At 57.0% G+C, this 23,276-nt stretch overlaps 2 protein-coding genes across 3 annotated transcripts in view; one reads left to right on the forward strand and one right to left on the reverse strand.

Moving 5' to 3' along the window:
- COMMD4 (COMM domain containing 4) overlaps positions 1-23,276 on the forward strand; it is a 107,552-nt gene that overhangs the window by 49,139 nt on the left and 35,137 nt on the right. The window lies entirely within an intron of this gene.
- Positions 1,441-23,234, reverse strand: LOC309443722 (tyrosine-protein phosphatase non-receptor type 9-like). Of its 2 annotated transcripts, XM_082060937.1 has the most exons (19): positions 23,069-23,234; positions 22,763-22,919; positions 21,915-22,019; positions 21,696-21,792; positions 21,013-21,110; positions 20,627-20,704; positions 18,925-19,005; positions 8,316-8,459; positions 7,789-7,878; positions 7,553-7,677; positions 6,713-6,818; positions 6,017-6,127; positions 4,981-5,309; positions 4,557-4,650; positions 4,390-4,459; positions 3,911-3,989; positions 3,554-3,704; positions 3,249-3,456; positions 1,441-3,013 (listed from the first exon to the last, which is right to left on the reverse strand). In XM_082060937.1, exons 1-19 carry the CDS (start codon positions 23,218-23,220, stop codon positions 2,787-2,789), a joined length of 2,502 nt encoding a protein of 833 aa, XP_081917063.1. In that variant the 5' UTR covers positions 23,221-23,234; the 3' UTR covers positions 1,441-2,786. The 2 variants fall into 2 exon arrangements, with proteins under 2 accessions (XP_081917063.1, XP_081917062.1); XM_082060936.1 differs by lacking the exons at positions 18,925-19,005; positions 20,627-20,704; positions 21,013-21,110; ... (2 more) ...; positions 22,763-22,919; positions 23,069-23,234 and adding an exon at positions 11,827-12,178.

Consider the following 23,276-nt stretch of genomic DNA (forward strand, 5'->3'; position numbering starts at 1 on the left):
CCCCCGGGGCGGATTGGCCCCGCCGTGCCGATCGTCACGGCCGCGCCGCCCACCGGGGGGGCGGGGGCTGAGGGAGCGGCCTGGCCGCGGAGGGCGGGCGCCAGCTGCCCGGCGGCAAACCCTGAGCGCCCCGGGGCGGGCGCGCTGCGCAGACCCTGCTGCCGGGGTTAAATACGAGATGGAGCTGCGGCCGCGGGCGTGAATGTTTGTCTTTTTGTTCCTCCCGGGTTCCCGAAGTTTCGGAGGGGGGTGCTGGCCTCCCCGCTGCCGCAGGCGCCGGCCCCCGCCTGCCTGGAATCCCGCTCCAGCAGCCAGGCCTGGCCTGCAGGAGCCGTCACCGGGCCCGCTGCCCGGCCGGGCACCCGGCGTGCTCGGGAGAGGGCAAATAACAACACACCTGCTCTGCACTTCTATTAAAATAGGTGGTTTTTTTACTTTCTAGCTGCTTTTCCCTTCCCCAGCCCTACCAGGGGGCAGCCCCGGCAGTGCCAGGACGTGCAGGCCCAGCACGGGATCTGCCGCCTCCCCGCGGCTCCGCTCGGCCGCTCAGAGGTGCCTGCCTGGGGCTGTTGGACCCGCACGGCTGCTGCGCCCGCCGGGGATCGAGCCCCAGCCCAGGAACCTGGTAGCGAAAAAGCAGCAGGGCTGGGAATGAAACGCTCCAGAGCCAGGCTGCTTCCCGGCCCCCGGGGCTCAGCGTGTGCTGGGCGAACTACAAGCGCTGAAAGTCGTTAGCGAGGTGGTGAGCACGCAGCCGGGAGACCCAGAAAGCCAGGGGGGTGCAGGAATGACATTGCTGCTTCGGGGGCTTCTCTGTACTGGCAGCCCTGGAAACGATGGGGCGGGAGGAGGATGAGTGGTTTTTTTTTTCATGTTTCCCTTGTTTTCCCTTTCCTCCACCTACAGCACAGATGGGATTGTCGTCCCTCCTCTGGGGAACTGCAGAGGTCCAGGAGAGCAGCGTATGCAGCAGTTCCCATTCAGAGCCAGCATCTCCCCTCTCCCTCCCTCTCCGCTTCACCTAAGCTCAGTTTTCTCCAGGTTAATCCTCCCCAAGGGGTGGAGGCAGCTAAAAAAATCCTCTGCCCCATCTTCTGCTGTCATTTGTCTGTGAAAAGCCACCAGACTAGTTAAAAATCCCAAAACCTCACATTTAAAGTCCAAAACCCCTGAAAGGCTGATCTCGGAGAGTTGAAAAGCAAAACATATTTCAATGTGTTTGGTTGGTTGGTTTTTAATGCTGTTTTTTTAGTACCTGCCATGGAAATAACACCAGAAGTGCTCAACAACTCCATTCCTTTAATCTCCGCTTCCATCCCTCTGTCCCCAAAATGCTGGGGGGGCTGTGGCAGGTCAGTGTCCCCCCAAGGATGGGGACTGTGGGGTAGGCAAAGCCCTGAACTCCTGCCCCTGACCAACTCCACCACAAGAGCTAAGAGGACCGGTCACTGGTAGTATATTTATATATGTTGATACAAATAAAAACAAAACAAAACCCCCAAAAGTAATAACAAAAAATGTTTCTCTGAACAAGAGCAAAATAGGAACATTTACAAATACTTCTGGCTCTGGCTTGGATCAAGTTAATGTTAAATACAAAAAAAACCCACCCAAAACAGAAATAAACAAAAAACCAAAACACCCCCACAGATTATAAAAAAAATAAGAATATACACATTCAAAGAGCTTATTACAGTATAAAGTCATGGGGGCCCAGGCACCGTGGGTCCCGGCTTCCCAGGCAGCACAGGGGGAGGCCGGGGTGGTGTCGGACCGGGGTGGTGTCCCAGTGGGTGCTGCTCCCCGAGGTCAGCTCAGCACCTCCCGAGGGTTTTGGCTTTTTCCTCAGCGCCTTTGCAGCCCGTGACTCACCGCAGAGCCAGGTCCCCACTGCCAGCTCGGGAAAGCCAGACAACTGGTTGGTCCCCGTCCCTGTCATCTCGTACCTAGTGACTCCCGTGGCTGCGCCCCAAGGAGCAGGGCATACTGGTGAGCCCCTCACCCCCCAACCAAAATCCTCCAGAGATCCTCCCCCTGGGATCAGAGCTGCCCCTCTCCCAGCAAGAGACGAGGATGGGGAAGATGAGACAAGGAGGAGATGCAGCCGAGCATCCTGTGGGATGGGCACAGCAGCGGGTACCGGGTCTCAGGGCTGCCCACGAGGGGCAGGACAGCGGACAAAAAGGGGGTGGGGGTGAAGACAAGACAGAGCCATGACCAACCTCATCATCCCAGGGATCACAGCAGTGAGACGAAGGAGAGCAGGGACCCACAGGAGCTGCTAAAGCAGGTGCTTGTATATATGTATCTATATAATAGCCGTGGTTGGGCACAGTGAGGATATATCACACACACACATACGTACGGACACACAGACGTAGTGGCAGGTAAGACTGAAGTAGGTGCCTCTTCCTAACCCCAGGCCAGGACTGGAAATACATTTAACTTGGGCTTTGCAAAGCCCATTCTCTAGATACACTTTAGATGGTCCCAACAACAACAACAACAAAAAAATTAAAAACAAACAAACAACACAGCTCCAAAAGAAGAAAAACCACCTCCCCGAACAACTGAACCCCCAGCAGAAATACTGCAGGGAGGAGCGAGAGCCCCTTCCCACCACGTCCTCCACCACTGTTTGGTTTGAATAAGGCACAGTTCCATGGCGGTGCTGATGGCCGAGGACGGGCAGCTGCCTGCTCCAGCACCGCTGCCCCGACAGCTCTGCCGCGTCCCGGTGGGCCCCGGGAGGACGGGAAGCGGGTTCCGTGGGGAGGTGGCGGGTCTCAGTGTCCCGGTGAGCTCCTCTCCTGGGCGGCGCGGCTGTGGTTGGGGAGCAGGAGGCCCTGGCGCTGGGCGTGCTCGAGGATGGCGGTGTAACAGAAGTAATACTGCTCGGGGGTCTGGATGCTGAAGGCGCGCTGGGTCCGCATGCGCAGCACTGTCTGGTAGATGTTCAGCGTGCCCACGTCCTGCAGCTGGGACAGGCAGATGTCCAGCGCACAGAAGGTACCTTGGGGACAACGACGGGGATGCTGTCAGCCACCCAAGAGCCATCACTGCCCCCTGCTTGCCCCGCTGCACGAGACCACAGGCAAGGCAGAGACACCCCAGCTTCCACAGCAACTCCTGGGGACATGCAGCCCCGGTCAGCCATAGGCACCTGGGGATGGAAATGCCCCAGGGGGAGGCTGGACTTGCCCCCTCACCCCAAAAACCTCCACCCAAGCAGTGGGGTCACCCCTTACCCGTCCTGCCAATGCCAGCACTGCAGTGCACCACAATTGGGGGTCCCCCCGGGTGACCCTTGAAACGAGGTCCCAGGGCGCTGACTGCCACCCTCTGCTGCTGCTTCACGGCCCCCAAGAAGTCAATGAGGGTGGCAGCGGAGGAGGGGACGCCATAGTCTGGCCAGCTCAGGTACTGGAAATGGGACACCAGCCGCCGCTCCCTGGTCTGTGGGGAAAGCAGAGGGGTTAGACCCTCTCCCCTCCTCTGCCCCTTGCCACAGAGAACCTCTGGCACCCCTGTGCCTCCCCCTGCGGCCACACACCTCTGAGCTGTGGATCTCCAGGATGGTTTTCTTGTAATGGTTGAGGTTCTCCATGCCCAGGTTGGTGATGGTCAGGGCCCCGAAGCACACCTGGAAATCCTTCTCCAGGGGCCAGTACTGGCCACACTTTCTCCTGCCTCCCTCCTCCAGCCTGGGAGCAGAAGGACAAGCTGGTGATGTCCTCCTCACCTTGCTAAGACCATGCCCCATGTCCCGTGGCCCACCCCTGATGTGGTATCCCCACCCTGCAGGGCTCTGGGTGGCACTGTGGCTGCAGGGCCACTGCAGAGAACACAGCGCTGCTCAGCCAACATTTTGCAAAGAAAAACAGGGCAGTGCCCTGCCCAGGGCACTCACCGGGTCGTCATCACGATCACCAGGATGTTTTGCTCCCATACCATGCGCCAGAAGTCACCGTAGGTGTTTTCCAGAGGCCCTGTGGGAATAGCCCGCGCATCAGCCAAAAACCTGATCCCTCCTCTCTGCTCTGTGCTGCTTCGTCCTCAGGCAGATGCTTGTGGGGCAAAGCCAGGGGCTGGAGGCAGGGGCAGGAGGAGGCTGCTAGCAGGGGTCTGCTCAGGACCCCGTTTGTGGGAGGCAGCTGAAGGAGGACAGACCCACTTGCCCTCTTCCAGGAAAAAATCTGCTCCCTCTCAGCTGGGTACCAGGAGGGGAGTAAGTAAATCCACTCAGAGAGGAGTAAATCCACCCAGAGACGGGAAGGACTTGCCAGGCAGTGCCTCCCCCTCCACAGCCCCTGGCTGCTGCCGGGCAGGGAGGTGAAGCCCACACGTGCATCAGCAGCCAAACGACCCCTCAGCAGCTCGGGGCCATACCCTGCGTCCCGATGTATGCGTTCCTCTGCTTGTAGCCATCCATGAAGCTCGCGTTGATGTAGTCGGTCAGCTGGGGAGGGAAAAGCAGGACAGCATGAGCCCTCGGGAGCCCCATGGCTGGGATGGCTCCAGGTGGGACCCCAAGTGTCTATCCCGGGCTGGCTCACCTCTGGGCGGCTGTACGGCTTGGCCAGCTTGACTCGGGTTTGGTCCAGGCAGGGCACATCCCCATACCGGTTCTTCTCCTGGTTGTAGGGTGCCCTGGGAGGCGAGGCAGGCGGGAAAGGGAAGCAGGGATGTTTTCCAGGCGGGAAGGGAAAGGCAGCATCCCTCCCTCCGCACAAGACTCTGGCGCCTGGAGCCTGGGCTCTGCTGCCATCGCCTGGCCAAAGCCTCAGGAAGCAGAGTCCCGGCCAGGTCCTTGTCCCTGCTGTCCCCTATGCAGCTCCCTCCTGCCAACCCAAAGCACTGCACCCCAAAGAGGCCACCACCGAGCAGCAGAAGTGCAGGGAGAGGGAGGACCCAGCGTTTTTGGAGTAAGAGAGGGGACCCCCACGCTGGCCCGCACCCAACTCCTTCCCCAAAACTCACAAAGAGCAGACGAAGGTGCCGGCCGGGCTCCTGCGCCGAATATCTTCGTACTCTTCGTAGATGCCCCGCTTCTGCTTGCGGCTGACGTGATCCAGCAGCTCCTGGAGGGTGAGGGACTTGGGCCCGGGGACGTGGACAGAGCCATTATCTTTGGGGGCCACCAGCGGCACCAGGATGAGCTCGTCCAGGGGGTCGGGGTGCCCGTTCTGCTGGGGCAGGAACCGGCAGTTCCAGCTCAGAGGGTCCAGCTTGAGGGACCCCCCGAGGTACTCGGGCAGACACTCCCGGGGCAGGTGCTCCTTCAGCTCTGACATCTTCACCATCTGCACCTGCGGGAGGAAGAGGAGGAGCAGGGGTGACTCCCAGAAGGATGGAGAGGGTTTGCTGAGGACACGGACAGGGATGCCAAGTCTGGCATGATCCTGATGGAGCCCCAAGTTTTCTCCCAACAGCACCAGGGGCTTCCCATTCCTCCCCTGCCCTGGGAGGGTACTCAGGGGAACGTCAGCAGTGGGGCAGGGGCTGGCCCCCCATATACCCCACACAGACATCCAGCTCTGAATTTGCAAGCAGATCTGAGCTCCTCCCAAAGACAGAGGGGCAAAGTCCAGCTCAGGGAGGCACTGGGCTGGAAACGGGCTCTATCAGCAGCATGGTTGATGCTGAGCATACTCTTTCAGGTATTTTTGGCTTTGCCAGATAGGGCCTGAATGCAGGTATTTAAGTTTCCCTTTTCTCCTACGTGCTCAGCTGAGGTTTCCTTTCCTTTTAATCACTTATCATCGCCTCCGCTTTCTGCTGCTGCTGGCAGCCTCACCGCAGAGGAAGAAACCGTAGGTGATTTCAAAAGGGGCTCAAGATATTTGCTGAAAATACCGAAAATAGGTTGGCCCCAGCTAAAGAGGCTGAGAAAGCCTCCGTTTCCCACAGATTTGGGATCAGCAGCTTCCAGCGGATGTGGCCGGGGGACACAAGCACCACCCTGTCCCAAAAGGAAAACAGGCTCAGCCCTCCCCGCCGAGGGGTCCCCGCTCACCCGCTCCCGCAGCTTCTCCTTGAGCAGCAGGCTGATGATGGAGTAGGGCACGCGGAACCACATGGGCGCTCCCACGATGAAAACCTTCTTGAGCCGAGCTGGGAAGGCGCCCTGCAGGTAGGAGGGGGTCAGACCCACGCTGCCGGGCGGGGGACATGTCCCAGCAGAGGTGACGACCAAAGGGACCGTGAGGTGGCAATGCCACATCGAAGTGTGCCTTGCACACAGCCGGCAGCCCACGGCCCTGCATATTTTTATGTTCTGATATGGAAACAAATTATTTCCTTGGAATTAGGCAGGCAGAGGGTTTGGCTCCGCGTGGGAGAGGTAAACCCAGGAGCTGGGATTGTGCAGAGAAGACACCCGGCCAATATTTACTGTTATTTCTTTTTTTTTTTCCAGAGAAGGGAGGAGGCACAAAATGCCAGCACGATTGAAAAATAATTTGCATCTGTTTTCCCAGCAGCGCTGCCAGCAGCTGTGAGAGGAATCCAGCGCAGGGACAGCTGATCCCCCACCCGCGGGACACCGCAGCTCCCAGCGCCCTCCCGAGGTCCTGCCGGGCTGCAGCCGCTGATCCGCAGCCGAGACATGGGCAGCCACGAAAATTTATGCCAAAACCACAGGACTTCATGTACTTGGTAAGCGAGTGGCCCGTGTGACATCCCCAGACACCAGGTCACCCCTGGCCATTACCTTCAGTAGGTTGAGGATCTTCTTGCTGAGGTCCAGTTCGAAGTTGGTGTACTGCGACCCTGCCATGTCGTAGATGAACACCAGCCCGTTCCTCTGGGTTTCAAAGCTGAGAGAAGGCAAAGAGCAACATCAACCCTGCAACATCCAGCTGCTCAGCTCCTGCCCATGCTGACCTCATCCTCAGCCTGCTGACCCCAAAAAATCCCCTTCTGTGCTTCCAGAAGGACTCACAGACCCAAAGCTCGCTTCTGCATTTCCCAGCTGCCCCACCACCTCTTCCTACAACCTTTATTTAAGCCTGGCTCGTGTCTTAAGCCTGTCTCAGCTGCACCGCCTGTGATGGGTAAGTTCAGAAATGGAAAGAGCCCAGGAGGATGAATGGGATGTCCCAGGTTTATATTTTTGGCAGGGCTCACGTTGCGTCTCGCCGGCGGCAGGGCCGTCTTCTGCAGGAATTGGGGGCTTTGCTAAACCGAGTCCTGGATGTGGGCAGGGAAAGGCTGCAAAAAGCCTGGCTCAGGGGATTTGTTTTCCTTGCCGAATGCCTCCATGAGGATGACTGGCTGGAGTTCACAGCGGCGGAAGACAGGGAATTTCACACCATGGGGAGCTGTGACCCCTTCTCTCCCCTAACTAGAGACAGGAGGCTCACAGACAGCTGCAGCCACAATTTCACCTTCAGGGATTCACATTCACAGCAGCGACGGCACCTCTTTTCCCCGCAAAGCCTTTGGGAGAAACTTAATCAAAACCTCCGCATGCAGCGGCACCTCCCCTTGCCCCGGGAGGGATGGGGCTCCCCACGGACCTGCCACCATCGGTCACGATGTCCCTGCTCACCTCTCCACCGCACGGTCCAGCAGGTAGAAGAGCGCCTGGAGCACCACGTGCTGCACGCTCTTGCTGGGGTGGTGCAGCTTGGCCGTGAAGAGGGCGATGGAGGCTCCCGAGGGGTCCCGCACGCTCTGGTGAGGAAACAAGGTCAGGTCCCCGCAGCACCCGAGGCTGCCCGCGCGGAGTGGAGCTGGGATAAGCCACCAGGCTGGGGTAATTTGGGGGGTCACGTCCCCACCTACCAGGATGGTGAACTTGCCGCTGAGCAGCTCTGAGCGCAGCGGCTCCTCGTGCGGCTTCAGCTTCACGATTCCCTCCTTCAGCCGTGTCTCCTGTGGGCAGGGAGCCGGTGTCACCATGGGCACCCCGGCCCCATCATGTCCCCATGGGGCACCCAGCCCTCTGTGGGAAGCCCCTGCCAGGGAAACCTCTGCTCCACAGCACCGTTTTCCAGCATGGGAAGAAGAGCAGCTTTGCAAAATCAGGATGGGAAAGGTGTATATATACATATATATATATCTCTCTATATATATCTGTTATAAATGGGGGGATGCTCTGCAGGTACACACCCCACTCTCAGCAGAGGGGAGGGAATTGGGGTCGGCAACATCTCCATGGTGACTTGCCTTGGCTGAAAAAGGATTTTCCATCTGGATCAAACACATAGGGTAGTGGGAAAAAGGAAAAAAAGCAAAGGGAGGGTTGTGCTTGGACCAGAGATCTCTCACAGCACAGAAAGCCTCAACCAGGCTGACCCGGCCTTGCTTACCCGGTAGGAGTGGAAGAGCTCGATGGCCCGCAGGACGTCGAACTTGCGGGCCATGAGGAACTTGACAGCCACATTCCAGGAGAGCGGGGACACATTGTACTGGCCCGTCCACTTGTTGATCTCCTCCAGGAACTGCTTGGTCGCCTGCGGGAGAGACGAGGGCCATGTAGTGAGATGGGGTGGGAGGAGGAGGAGTGCCTGAGGAGCATCCCTGCTCACGGTGGGAGCTACGTGGTCCTGAGGGCACGGGCAGGGATGAGCAGCACTTGGCAAACCCTGCAGCTCCTCGGGTGAAGCGGGGAGTTGTGTGCGAGGTACTGGGAAAGGGTAAGGGCAGTGGGGAGGGAGCAAGTGGTAGGAGAGCTGGCATTGGAAAAATGGCCTTAGGGCTGGGGGAGACTCACAGAAGGGAGAGGGGGAGCAAAAGGAGGATTTCACAGGTGGCAAACTCCCACTCAGACACGGCAGCCTGGCAGCAGCTTCCCAGGGCTGCGGCTCCGCCGTGGAGCGGTGAACCCAGCCATGAGGACACAGGTAACGAGCAGGACCGGCACCGAGAGCTGACGCTTCAATGTGCTACCGGACACAGACCAGCTCACCCAGTCAGGCTGGTTTCACACGGCCGCAGAGGATCAGAGGAGAAGGGCTCAGTCCACGAGGGTCCCATGCAAAGCGAAGCAGTTTTTCTTTCTGCTGCAGTGACCCCCTGTCCCACGCAGGAGCCCCAAGGGACATGGGGCAGCACGGCCCAGCCTCCCAGTCAAAGGATGCGGGCAGGATGGGGGATGTCCCTGACATGCCCCACTCCCACCCAGACACCTCAGACGGGAGTAATTTCCATCCTCACAAGAGTGGAGGATGGTGATGAGAGCGTGAGGAGGAGGAGGGACAGCGAGCACTGAAGGCTGGCTCCCAGAGCAGGGAGCGCGGGCAGGCGGCGGTGTTGGATGTCATGGAGGAGTTACCAGGAGCTATTCAGCCAGAAAAGCTCGTTGGCGTTAATGACTTCCGACCAGAGGAAGGGAAGGGCCAGGGTTTATCGGGGGCACAAGGCCTGGCGGCGGCAGCGAGCGCCTCTCACGGGATGAGCCGAAGGGGCTCAGCTCCTCCGAGGGGTCTCCGCAGCTGGCCTGGCATCACAGGAGGCGGTTTTGGAAGGAGTACTGGGTCACTGGGCTACTGTCAGCCGCCAAGGGCCAGCCCAGACTCCAGCATACCACAGCCAGAAGCTCCCTAGCTGGGTATCAGAGCCCTGCAGAATGGTCAGGAGGGAACTCACAGAATTGGGCTGGATCTGCCACCAGCCGGGGCCCCCGGCTGCCCAAATGCTGGGGCTGGGCTGGAGATGCAAATGCAAAATAACAGCAGAGATGCCCCTTCCCCAGCAAGTACAGGGTATGCAGGCAAGCTCCAGGCACACTCCCGCTGCCCCTGGATGGACTTGAGATGGGAAATACGCCCTGGGATGATGGGAAGGACACCTTGGGATGATGGGAGGAGCACCCCAAGGGGCACAGCGGCGGTAGGGAGAGGATCAGGTCTCCTTCCTCAGCATCTAAGCCATCGCACTTCACATGATCCCATTTCCAGCACCCATCACGAGGGACGCTGGCTTTTTTTTCTGCAACGGGGTAGACCCCTGAGAAGCAGCACTGGCTTTGCAGGGCCCACAACCCAGAGCCACAAGAACATCACTCCCGGCAAACAGAGAGGAAAGATTTGCAGAAAAAAGACCCATTTCTGCAAGTGACGGCAGCAAAATGGTCTGCGGCAGGGCGCTTTGAACAATGCTGGTCTTTGGAGCGCTGGCGTCATCGAAGTCCCTGCTTCGCTGCGCCAGGGCAGGGTGGTGACAAAGCCACCACCGCAGCAACACAGGGGCTCTTTGAGCCCTCCTCCCCCAGGCAGCAAACCCAGCCTCCTCCTTAAACCCGGGGACGGAAATAAGTCCCATGAAAATTGTGGTTGGGCTGAAAACCCCCAAGGAAAATTGGTTTGGTCCCTCTGGGATAGGCTGGGGAGGGAACTGTGGGGGTCCCGCGGAGCAGCAGACATCCCGAGGCTGGCAGGGAAAGGAGGGGGGTGAATTCCCCCCCAGCTGTCAGTAATGGGCGAGAGCAGAGCAAATGGAAGAAATCCTGATGGTCCCAAGGAGGACAAGGGGGTGACAGGAAGGGGATGTCCCCACCCCAACCAGCACTTACCGATGAAAAGAGAGAAACTTCCACTATTTGACTCCCAAGCCACTGAGGGCAGCCTTTCCCACCCCAGTCTGAAGATCCAAACCTGGAACATTACTGCAAGTATCTCCTCATCTTCTCCCTCTGATATTCATGCACAAACCAAACACCTTAGATCCCCCTCCTGGAACACGCTGCAAACCAAGCCTCCCTGCTGGAGCAGGGTCTTCTAAAGCCCCCTTTGCTGGAAGCTCTGCCCCCTCTTTGACATGGGAAATGCAAATCACAGGCACCTGCGGGGACATGGGGCATGAACAACCCCACTCCTTGAGATTTTATTACCCTGGAGATGGCAGTACCGGAGCAGTGCTGATAACAGGGAGGTGTGGTGGAGGAGAGAGCCCGTGAGAGCTGCACTTCCCGAGCAGCAGCACGGGCCGTGGGAGACTCTTCCAGCTCTGGGTGAGCACTCCCTGCGGGGACACGGGAGGTTTGGGAACCTAAGGTCTCTGTACCCACCCTCCTAAAACCCTCCCGTAAAAATAAAGGATGTTTTGAAAAAGAAAAGCCAACAACCAAACAGAAAACTGACCACCTGGCCCCTTTCGCCTTCACACTGCAGCCCCCAAGGCCAGCAAGGTGGCGGATGTGATGCTGTGCCCTCAGACAGCCTGAGCATCGCCGTGGGGCAGGGGGGACCCCGGATTGGAGGCAGCCTCTGGTCCCAGCTCCCAGGCTCCATGTCCCCATGCAGCGGATGCAGAGCCAGGTGGGCATCCCCGGGGACGAGGATGAAGGAGGGGAGAGCCAGAGGCTGCTCTCGCCATCCCATGCGCCCCAGCTGGGTTATCGGCCCCGCTCCCCGAGCCCAGCAACATCCTCCCGCGGTGACGCAAGGCCGGCGGAGGAAGCCGGGACGTCACGGGAGGCCTGGGGCGTGGGAAGCGCGTGCACACGCATCCCCACGCCAGCCTGCCCACGGCGGGGAGGCCCGGCAGGAGAGGGGGGACACGCCAGTTTGGGGGGGTATGACCCCAACGCCACGCTGCAGCATCCCTGCTCGCCCTGACACCCACGGCACAGGCCCGGCAAAGGCCTTTGGGGTGCGCACCGTGCGAGCAGCCCTATGGAGATGGGGAACTGTGCGGGTTGGGGGCTGTGCTGGTTTGGGGGGAGGGGGGTTGCAGATAGGGCTTTCCTCGGGGAGAACCGCCTCGCTGGGAAAAAAACAGCGCTGCAAATGGGGGACACAAGTAATGGGGAGGGGGGACAGCGCACGGGGTGCTGCCCAGCCCAGCCCGGCTGCGCGGAGGGGGAGCCGCGGGACCTACCTGCTCCTCCTCGGCGCTGAGCTCCGCGGCCATGCTGCGCGGCCCCGCTGGCCCCGCCGGGCCGGGCTAAGCGGCGGGCGCTCCGCCGGAGCCCATCCCCGGGGGCCGGCGGCGCTGCGGGCACGGGCCCCTCCCGGTCGCCGCAGGCTCGGCGAGGGTGGCTCCGCCCCGGGGTCCCCGCCGAGAGTACCGAAAAATTTAAAATAAATTAAAGAAAAAAAAAATATCTATATCTCGCAGCCCCCCGGGAAGTTTGGCTGGCCCCGGGAAAGCGCGGCTCGGCTGGGCTGGGCCGGGCTGAGCTCCCGCCCCGCTCCGCTCTGCCCCGGCGGGGGCGGCGGCAGGAAGCGCCCGCAGCCCCCTCCCCTCCCGCGGCTGGGCCGGGCCGGCCCGGCGGGCGGGCGGCCAGGGGGAGGCGGGGGACAGGAAGCCCGGCCCGGCGGGGGGCGGCAGCTGCCGGGATGGAGCCGCCGAAGCCGGCCCGGCCCCTCCCCGCCCCGGGCTGGCTCTGCCCGCGGCGCGTTCCCGGGATCCCCCAGCTCCGGTTGCAGCCCTGCCTGGCATCCCCCGCGCTGCCTGCGGCGGAGGGACGGGCAGCGGGGAGGCGAGCAAGGGGCAGCGCTGGAAGGGGGCGTCTGGAACCCCCCGTGCTCTGCCCTCCCGCCTGGGACACCTTCGCAGCCAGGCTTACAGGGACCTCGGAGAAAACCAAAGGCTGTGCTGTGTATTTGTGTGAGCCCACCGCCGAGCAAAGCTCCCCGCGGCCCAAAATCAGTCTTTGGTTAATTCTGAATATGTGCTGTACCCCTCAAGCCCTGCGAGCAGCGACCCCGGGCCGGGAGCGGGCCGCCGGCCCCAGGGCTCAGCTCTCCGGAGCGCCCCGCTGCTGCAGCCTCGCTCGCCGGCCTTCCCGGCAGCACCATCCTCCCTTCCCGGTACTCCAGGCTTCCCCTGCGGGCAGCCCGCACCGGCAGCCGGCGTTCCCAGCCGTTTCTTTGCTCTCCCTCCTCTGCGATCCCCAGAGCGCTGGGTGCAGATGTCAGCACCTGGATGGAAAGTCACGATGCTCCTCTGGAGGGGCTGCTGGGAAGGAGCAGGGACCCAGGGGAGCAGCCTTACCAAAAAGCCAGGCCCTGGGACAGGGGGACATTTTGTTGAGCTGAGGACTGTGTTGGCAACGTGCCCACAGCCAAAGCCTTTGCACCTAACTCGGAGAAAATGGAAGAAAGGACAGAGGGAAGAAGCTGAGCCCTGAGCTGGATGCAGGTTCACGGGCTGTCTGTCTTTCCTCCAGAGCTTCCAGGCCACATCTACAGGTTGAGCTCCTGTCCCAGACTAAGTTTAAGCCCCGGGGGGATGACCCATTCTCAGTCACCACCGACTGTGCCGCCTGTTCCAGTTGGGAGCTGGGCAGGGAACAGCTGGGAGCGGGATCACACCCAGCAAATAAAACAGTCACAGCAACAAACTGCGTTGGCCCCGGTTACTTCCGTTTAACACCCTCTCTCCAAACACGGCCTTTGGTTTCCAACAGGAATTATAACACAAATATTTATTTCTCCAGCCCAGCTCATGCTTTTAAAAGGGAAACTATGCGGCATGATCTGGAGCCGGTGGAAAGCTCCGGTTGCTTCCCTCTCGCTCTCCTCCGACCAGAGGACGCAGCTGAAGGCAGCTCCTCTTCAGCTGCGTTTTCTCTCCTGCCCACTCGCTTCCCGGGGCTGGAGGACCTTGGAAGGCTGCTGGAGGGCAGCAGGGAGGCAGTAACCTGAGCTGCAGCTTTCTCTGCCCTGAGGGATGCACAAATCTTCTATCCAGATGCCCACCTCCGGGTTTAATTGCCTGACGGAAGGAAAACTATGCTGATAAGAGGCTGGATGCGGTCTCCTGGCCCGGGGCTCTCCCTGCGGCCCTTTGCCAGCCAGAGCAGCCCTGAGCCTTCGAGGGACAGGGAGGACAAGGCAGCCCAGGTGTTTATCCTCTTCCCGCGGGCCAGTTGCTTCATATGCTAAAAAAATAAAAATACTAATAGAGTAAGCAGCCGTTTAAAAAAGCCTGAGGCACGCTTGGCCGCATGCAAGTGTTGTGGAGCCGGGGTGCTGTTTCCTCACCCCCGGGGAGGGGGAGCCCAGGCCAGCCCCCTCCCACAGCCAGCTCCAGCTCCAGCCCCACTTAGGCCAGTTCCTGCTGGTATCAATAGCTGCTGCACAGACAGATGATCACACACAGCCCGCATGCTTGGCACAGAAACAAGTGTTTTTCTGGGAAAAAATGGGGGGTGTGAGGGCAGGATACAAGTGTCCCCGCTATCTGCAGGCAGCCACCCCCTCTCTCAGGATCTGCTCCTGGGCCCAGGCTCTCCTCTGGGGGCATTTTCAGAGACAGACAGATGTCTCCACGCTGCATGTAGCCTGATGTTTCATCTGCCCCCTCTGTGGCGAGAGCAGCCCCACTCTGGCCTTTTAATCTCCCTCTGCAAAACAACCTGGGGATGGTGAGTACAATCCTTTCGTCCCTGCTAAAACTGGGGAAAAGCAGCAGCTGGTGCTCACAAAGCAGGCTTGGGCTGGGATAAAAGGGGCAGCAGTGGGGAGCGAGCGAAGCACCTCAGTGTGCAGAAGAGAATCAAACCCTCACAAGCATTTCCTCTGCTCCAGTTAGTGCTGTAACCAGTTTTTCAATCCCTATTTGGGAGGCACAGCACGCATCCACCCTTAGGTAGCAGGAAGACGCTCAAGAATTTGTCTTTCTGAGAAACCTTTTATTTGGCACAATCAATGCTAGCGTTTTTCAGAGCGAAACCATTCCTTCCTCCCCCTACTGAGAAAAGCCTCCAGCACAGGCTGGCGCTGCACAAAGCTGTGCTGGGAGGCACGGCCTGCTGCGATGCAAGGAAATTTAGTTTTTCTCAGTAACACGTGGGTGTAGAAAGCTCAGCCTTTGGATTTACAGCAGCCTGCTGCAAACTTTTTGCTACCAGAAGGAGCTTGACCACAAAACTCTTCATTGAGAAGGCCTGAGCAAACAGCTGGATCAAAGGCTGAAATGCCCTGATTTCCAGGGCCGGAGCTGCCGTAGGGGCCAGGGTTCCGAGCAGCAGCTGCACATCGGGGGCCTGAGCCCTGTTCCTATGCTGGAGCTTTGCCAGAGGCTTTAACAGAAGCAGGGTCAGGAGGCGAACCGGGAACCCTGCAGTGTGGGGACAGATAATTTTGTTTCCCAACACGAGACTGGCTCAGCAAAGAACCAGACGATCCTGTTAGGGCCTCACAAAAGCCCTGGCAACCAAAAAAATAAAAGTCCAGTTGCACTTGGAACAAGATATTCCACTTTTGTGCCCTTTAAATGAAACCATCCTATCATTACCTTTGCCCCTCTCCAGAAGCGCGAGTGACAGTGAGCAGCGGGGAACCTTTTGCTTTCTCCTTACCCAACCAGTCTGTCCCACCAGCCTAATTCTCCATCTGGCTCACTGCTCCATCCTGGCCCTCCAGAGAGTTTGCTGGCTGAGGGGTAGACAAGTGTTCCAGCTCATAATGTCCATTCCTTGCAGCCACCACGCTGCTCAGCTGACCCTTTTCTGCTGCCAGTTTTTTACTTTTCTTGCTCTCAATGATCTGCTGGAGCTGACGCCCAGCGTAGTCTGGTTTTGCAGTGAGCACAGTGGCAGGCACGGCAAGCCCGAGGATTTCGGGTACCATGTAGGGCCGGAGCCAGCCCACCAGCGGGGTGCTGCCGGGGGTGTAGTGGGTTTGCTTGTGATAGAAGAGAAGCCCATCGACCTGTAAAGAGGAGAGAGAGTGAATGAAAGGCCAGAGCCGCAGGCTTTTGCAGGTGGATGACAGTGCCAGACGACAGCACCGCTCTCCATTTACAAGCCAAAACCACCAGCTGGATCATTTTTCCCCTCAAGCAGTGCAATAAATAGCGGAAGGGAAAGAAGAAACCTGCAGAGCTCCCGACCTGAAAGATCAGCACAAGCCCAGCAACTGCCGGATGGCTTTAAATTATCAAAGGCAAATGATTTCAGCCTGATGTCGGCACAGACCAGCACTTTTCCTCTGGTTGCTATGATCTTGTTCTGCAGAAAAGTCATCAGGTTTCTGAACAAGGCAGCACACAGAAAGGCCACTTTATTGGATTAAGGTTATTTTAAATAATACATTTGGAGAGTAATTAGTCAGAGCGCGTGACGCCAAGGAGCCCTGATTCGTAACGCTGCTACAGCTCTTTCAGCTGGCTTATGCAAAATAAATTCTTCATGTTTCCCAAGAGAGAACTTCTCCAGCAATCAATGACAGTTAAGGGCACTCAGGACTTTGAAGGTTGAGGCCTGAACTCTTGTGCTGCTATTTCCACACTCTGCAATACTGCAGCTGGCTGATGTTTTCCCCGCTTCCCTGCCACGCTAAGGGATTTTCACCTCCTCTGCCTGCGCTTCCCGAAGGTCAGATCCTGCTGCCAGCCTAACGCTGGAGGTGGTGCTGCTCTTAGCTCAGCCTCGCAAGCTCCGAAATGGCCATTTGCCTACAAGTAAGAGTGGCTGAGTGGGCAGATCAGAAAAAGAGCCCACTTCAGGCGGAATTGCCCCCAGACCCCTCCCTGAGCCTACGGCCCCCAGAATATATAAATCAGAATGGCACCTATATTGGCAGCGAGGCGAGGCACGGAGGAACCAAGCAGATCAAGGCAATATCTGCTGCCACGCTGGACTGTGAGCCAAGCTGAGCAAAGAGCAGCACCCATCCGTCTCTGCTCCACAGATGCTAACCTCCGGCAGAAAGGAGAGAGCTTGTGCTCCTCTGTCCACAATTTTCAGTCACTGTTAAGATCTTGCAAAATAATTCCAGAAAAAGGGAGATTCCTGTGCTAGGAAAACATAAAACCAGACCAGTAAACATTGTGATGAGCTTGTGTAATCCTCTGGATATATAAAGCACAAAGCTTCTCCCTCCCATGCCTTGCGGGAAGGCTTGGGAAGAGCCAGATTCTCTAGCACCCCGGCACCACATCCAGCCCATTCCTGTGGGTGCAGAGCACGTGATGAGCAACAGGGATTCTCCGGCACCCACAGGAATGTTTTGGTAAAGAACAGATCCTGGAAAGGCTTCTGCCTTCCAGATTGTTCCAAAGATCTTCCCCAAGCTGGAGAATTCAAAGGAGTTCAGCCTGGTAGAGAGTTAAGTCATATTCTTCCTGCCCCTGATTTCTCTTAAGTTACTGCAACTCCCATATTCCTTCCAGTTTATTTAATTCGTTGGCTGGGTCCCCACCCTGAGTCATCACACTGACACCAGCCACATCAGAGTAAGGGCTGACACTGTCCCTAAACAACCGAACGTGATGAGAAACCGGCCTGGCAGGACTTCATGTTTCACAGCCATGCTTTTCAGATTTTAGGTGCTTAACAGTATGTTTATTCCTTCACACCGGAGTTTCTCTGAGATTTTGGCTCCCCCTGCCTTTGTGAAAACCTGAACATTGTTTTACTCGAATCTGTGAGTAGGACAGTAGTAGCTCTTACGATCCACTTCAAAACACATTTCAAATTCAGTGCCAGCCAATGGATTCGAAGTCCACTGAATTCAGCGGAAAAAAAGTTTCCACTGAATATAGCAGATCAGGTCCTAACTCCAAGTTTACAGATTGACTCTGAAGACCCAGATCTGAAAGGACTGACCATGTCTGTTGCCACCACATGCACAAGATCCTCATAAGGCTCACAAGATGCTGGGCCCACGCCTGAGGACACCTCGGTGATACTTCACTACCTACAGCGAAGCTCTATTTTGCCTTCTGCAAAGTTTCTTTCATTACGTGCTGTTGGTGGAAGCTATTTACCGGGACTTCTTGGGCTCCCTCTTGCGGCACATCACAAAGAGACCCACTGTTTCCTTCATTCCTGGAAGCGGCACCACAGTTTCTGTGGGGTTACCGGCTGCTTTGAGGCAAATGACACCACGTTTCATTTGTTGGGGTCACACCCCAACGTATCAGAGAAACCAGGGGGCAAATCACAGCGGGATTACGAGGGAGATACTGAGAAACTCCATCTCCCTCCCACGGCACTTCACAACAGTCTCCTTCGCAGGCTCAAATGATTCTGCTCTGACCACAGCAGGGTAATACTCCTCAGCCTTTTCTCATGGGAGCAGATGCCTCAGGAAGGAATGAAGCTTTCTGCAGCAAAGACGGGAATCACTGTTTCACAAAGCATTTGTAATTGAGGAAGTTAGCTGGAGGAAACCTGGGATGTCTTCTCAACATTCCCCAGAGTGGGGTCTGGCACTGACCAGCAAAAGGCCGGGACTTTCCGGCTCTAATGACTGTCCTGGCTTTGACAAGCAAAGTCAGCCCTCACAGCCAAATTAGCGTCCCTTAAATTTAAACCTGCTCTTACGTTAATCGCTAATTTGGGCCAGGAAAGCACAAGAGGCACAGTCAAATTAACATGGCTTTTGGCTTAGCGGGACAAACAACCGCTGTATAGGCTGTTCCTGACCTCGGGCTGAAACTGGGCACTCTGCAGGAACTGCCGCAGCTTCTGGCTCCCAGATGTTTGTCACTGACGCTGTGCTGGAATGCCACCACCTCCTCCAGACTCTTCTGCTTCAGTGCCAAGTCAGCCAGGGCAGCCAAAAGCAGCCTGAGCCATTTCACAAAGGCCTCTGACTCGCTGCTCACAACCACACGGAGCTGAAGTGGGCAGCACATCAAGTTGCCAGTCCTGTCCTTCTCAACAGAGAGGGCTGAACAGCACAACGACCCTGACTTCTGAAGCTGCTGAAGAAAACGCAGGTGTCCTGTTCAGCCACTCTTGCTGGGGGAATGGCCACCTGAGAGAGAGCAGCAGGAGCCAAAGGCAGGAAGCTGCTGGCTCTGTACCAAAGCAAAAAGCCAAACTCACACTCACCCCTCCACAAGATCCAGTAGCAGTCGCAGGAGGACAGACTCATCTGAACCCCTCCCAGCCACCTGTCCCCAGCTGCACGCCCCAGGCACACATCGCTAACACCTGCTGCACCCCTCTCCCAGCACTGTCTCTCTCCCAGCACTCCCTCCAAGGCTGAAGTCCAGGCACCACCTGCGTGTTCTCACCTCAAAGGGGAAGTCCATAGCCAGCACCTCACACAGGCTGTCCGAGGAGCAGGGGAAGTTCTGCAGGCCCACAAATTTGAACTGAAAGAGTAAGAAAGGATTAGTAGAGACAACAGTATGGCCTAAAGTGGAACAAGTCACCGAATCAAGCACTGGTGTGGAGGCAGCTGAGACAGAAGGGTTTCCCCCAGTGCAAGATCCAGCATGAGAGGGAAAGGGTGAGGGACAGGTGTCAGATAAAGTAACCAGAGAGATCTCAAGCAGGGACCACATCATTAAACTGCTGGCCTTCCTGCACGAACAGGCTCAAAAGAGGATTAAACCAGCTCCTGAAAGGCAGTGCCCTGGTGGCCATTAACTCCGTGGGCTGGGTACAACCACTGGCTGATGAAGTCAGAGAGAACACGACAGGCACCCCCAGTTTCTTACTCTATCTATAGCGACTGGTCTCTGTGATTACTATGGGTTATTGGGACGGACAGATCTCTGATGCGATTCAGAACAGCAATTTGTAAGCAAACCCCAGATCTAGAGACAAAATGACAGGATCAAGCTGTCCTGCAGTGTCAGTCAGAGCCCACTAGAGTAACTGGGTATGCCTGCGTGAAAACCTCCAAAAATCAGCGCAAAAATCAGAGATGCCGATGGCAGAGACACAGTGCACAGCTCCCACAGGCTCCTGATACCATTTTTTCCAAGCATCTAAGACTGCAGGGAGGAGTTTTCAGGAGACCTGACCCTGAGATGCTCTTTTAACCAAAATAGAAAGTGATGACCTCTGTGCAGGATGCAAAGCAGACAGTCGTCTGCTCCAGGCTGCTGGCTCAGCCAAGCAAATCTTTCCACCCAGGAAATGGAAGCTGAAACGACCCCCCTTCATTAGGTAGTTGTCTTCTGGATATTCTTGTTGGAGTCAGAGCAGGATGTTCTTCAAATACAGATACCCTTGCTGCTGGCAGAGGAGCGGTCATCCATATTCATGATCAATCTGCTCAACCCACAGGAGCTGCTCTGCTTCACTGTGTCTGAGCACACACAGGAGGCACGCAGCCATCAGGTCCCACTTTGCAAAACCTGCCCTATAAGTCAGGATGCCAAATCTCTTATGTTCACCGCCAAAAATCACTTTCCAAGCTGCTGTGTGTTTTAGGTCTGACCTCCATGTCTAAGTCTTCAAAGGAAGAGTTTTTAACCTTGCTCAGCAGGGACTCCAGGTGGCAATCCAGCATCCATCCCCACAATTTCAATTATTAGTTTAAGCAGGAGGGAAGGCTAAAGCTTTCCAAGCCTTTCCGCTTGCCTTGCGAGCCCACAAGACTCCACAAGAATAAATCCCATTGTAGTCCCACTGCCGACCAATGTTCCCCCTTGTAGAAACCACACTAGTTTTCCATTCCGTTTCAAGGGAAAGCTAAAAACAGCATGGAAGTTAGCTGATACACTGCAATCCGATCTCCCTCAGCACTTTGGCTGAGGAAAAAAAAAACCAACACAAACCCACACTCATTTACAATACTCAGTGGTTCTATTTACATCCTGAACATAGCATCCCGTTTCATCAGAAGTACACTTTGAAGCCTGATCTGTGAGGGGGGAGAAAAAAAGAAGAAAGCTTCCGCTTGTGAAAGAAAGTGCTGAAGCCTGCTGAACAGAAGAGCTTTACCCCCCACCCTCCTTCTCCTCCCAGTACAAAAGAACTTACTGGATTAATCCTGCTTTTCTCTCCCAGCCCTTCCTCCTCTTGGATCTTTGAGAAGAGCCAGAAGAATCTGAAGTCGGTCTGTGAAAGGAGGCAGAGACTTAGCGACTACCCACCACGCATCATCGATCGGCACCCGCCGAGCATCTCCATTCCTCTGCCCTCACCCAGGAGATTTACCAACTCCGCTTTACCTGCGGAACCAGCCAACACCCCAAACTCTGCCATTTTCCCATGTACCCTAAAAGATGTACCCCATTATTCCAGCAGCCCGCAAGCTGCACAGGGGCTACTGCATGGGAGCTTAAGCCCAGTGTTGGCTGCACAGCAGCTCGCAGATCAGGGCAGAAAAGGGAGGGTAGGGCAGCACGGAGGGGCAGATTCAGTACCTGACAGTCATAAACGGGGTGTCCCCTCCAGCACATCACATCGAGGATATAGTACGTCTGCGCTGCCTCGTTGTAGATGCAGTCCAAGATGCAGTACACTGCACACACAAACACAGCGAGCTCCAGACACACTCCAGACACTGCCCAACCCAATGGGCAACAGCCAGGTGAAATCTCTCCCGCCTTAAGCCTGCCCTGTTGTAAAGCTGTGAGGTGCAGAGGGACCCCGTTCCACTAACAAGGTGTGCGACCACAAAAAGCCTTTAGCCTGAGGAGTCCAACAAGGCTACAAAGTTACCATCCAGAAGCACAGCAAGCAAGGGCCTGTTTCAGAAAGTGGCATTTATCAAACAGTAACGCCTCCTCAGGGAAGGAAAGCAACTGCAAGAGGTATTAAGAAAGACCACACTGCACACAGCTGTCAGATGACAGAGGATGTTGAGGCTTAAGAGTGTCAGTTAAGCAGGTAGCTAATTAAAATATGTTTTTATCTAGTATAAAGGTATCTGAGATTGTCCACGTCTAGTTACCCCCAGAGATATGCAAATAGGCCTGAAACCACCCCCAGCACAGCCGTGGGGCTCGTGTGAGCTGCAGGGGCAGCACTGAGTCTGCTGGCGCACACACGGGGAGCGGCAGCCTATTCCCTTCTCTCTATCCCAAATACCTCCTCAGACTGTCACCTTTCTCGCTCGTTGAATTGTGCCGGTTCCCGCCTGGCAGCAGGGAAGGAAACCTATTGACACAGAATCCACTCTTGGTGTAAGCTGCTGTTGAGCCCTGTGAAGAAACAGGAGAGGAAAAAGAAGTCAAGCAAGACACACAGACCAGTCTTGTGTTGGTTGGGAAACATGTACAGGTCCTTTACCAGCTGGTGAGACATCACCACTGCTGCTGCTTACCCTGGATGCCACAACTAGTGCCCTTTTCCCGACGGGACACACCACAACAACCCATTCCTGCTCCAGATCCAAGGGGACATCAACCAGCCATTCAGACAGCATCAGCTATGGAGACAGACAGACAGGGGAGAAAAAAAGAAAAGCAGTTAGCAGCAATGGTCCCAAAGTTATGGAAAATTGACAGCAAGAAGGTTTTGACTTGGCTTCTAGAGCTGCACTGCATACTGCAAAGGCAACCTGCATTGCAGCACCAAAGGGGCTCCCTCCTTCTCCTCAACCAACTTGCATAACAGACTCTCCCCCAGGTCTTTCTGTTGCTTCCCAGCTGCTAAGCGTCACACCACGGCATGGGGCTCATAACCCTCGCATGAACACCCTCATACCTTGGTCCCCACTCCAGCACTTTATTTGTTTATAAATACATGGCAGAGCTTAGAAACAAGTTGACCTCTTCAGGGATTGCCTGGCTATAATCACCTGAAATGTTCTATGTCTTTTAGGACCAATATGGCAGCCAAGGCTAATAAAACCCACCAGCCGAGGTTTCCCTTCCTTCCCAGTGTCCCAGACATGGGCAGAAATGGAAATCAAGTGCTGCACAATAGGATACAAACACTACCAGCTGAGTTGAAATTTCTCAAAGCACACAGGCAACCCATCTCCACCCATCCTCCATTGGTATGCACCGTGTCTGGGAGGCAGAACTGAGGCGCAATTCCTCCCTGAGCACCAAGCCACGCAGGACAGGTCAGCGCCAGCGCTGCCATCCCAATGCCTGCTCTGCACCCCACATCCACCACCCCGCGTTCACACTCACTCCCCACCCAGGGAGACAGGCAGCCCCGCACCTGATTGGCATAGCGCTTGGGCAGCTTCTTGCCAGTGTCCACGTCCATCTCTTCTTCCTCCACATCTTCCCCCTCCTTGTCCTCGCCCTCACTCTCCAGCCCAGCCCAGTCGTCCTCTGCCAGCCTCCTGGCATGGTTCACGTAGTCCAGCCGCCTCCTGGGGAGAGGAAGGAGCCCGGCTCGCCCTGTGCGGCAGGCAGACCAGCCCCGCTCCCCACACCCCGGGCCCCGCGCCGCCCGGCAGGCCCAGCACAGGCCCACCCGCCCCCCTCCGGCCTCCCGCTGCCCAGCCCCAGCCGAGCTCACTCTCTCTGGAGGCGGAGGAGTCGCTGGCGGCGCTCAGCCTGCCCCGGGCCGCCGCGGGGCTTGTATGCGGCCAGACGGGGGTGCGGGGCCGCGGGGCTGTTGGGCGCTGCCAAGGCCACACCAGCCGCCAGCGCCGCGCTCAGCTCCTCCATGGCAACGCGCGCCCCACGCCCGCCGCGTCATGACGTACTTCCGCCCGGCTGGGAGA

The sequence above is a fragment of the Streptopelia decaocto genome (genome assembly GCF_964273445.1).
Source record: "Streptopelia decaocto genome assembly, chromosome: 9".
In the NCBI taxonomy this organism is placed as follows: Eukaryota; Metazoa; Chordata; class Aves; order Columbiformes; family Columbidae; genus Streptopelia; species Streptopelia decaocto.

Bases quoted from the DNA above. Each gene is read 5' to 3' on its own strand.
- LOC309443722 (XM_082060937.1), bottom strand. From the start codon at position 23,220: ATGGAGGAGCTGAGCGCGGCGCTGGCGGCTGGTGTGGCCTTGGCAGCG. The intron at 8,460-18,924 runs GTGAGAACACGC...TCTCTCCCGCAG, and splicing joins CTATGGACTTCCCCTTTGAG to GCGACCAAGCAGTTCCTGGA. The intron at 3,457-3,553 runs GTGTGTGGCCGC...CTTTCCCCACAG, and splicing joins TGGAGATCCACAGCTCAGAG to ACCAGGGAGCGGCGGCTGGT.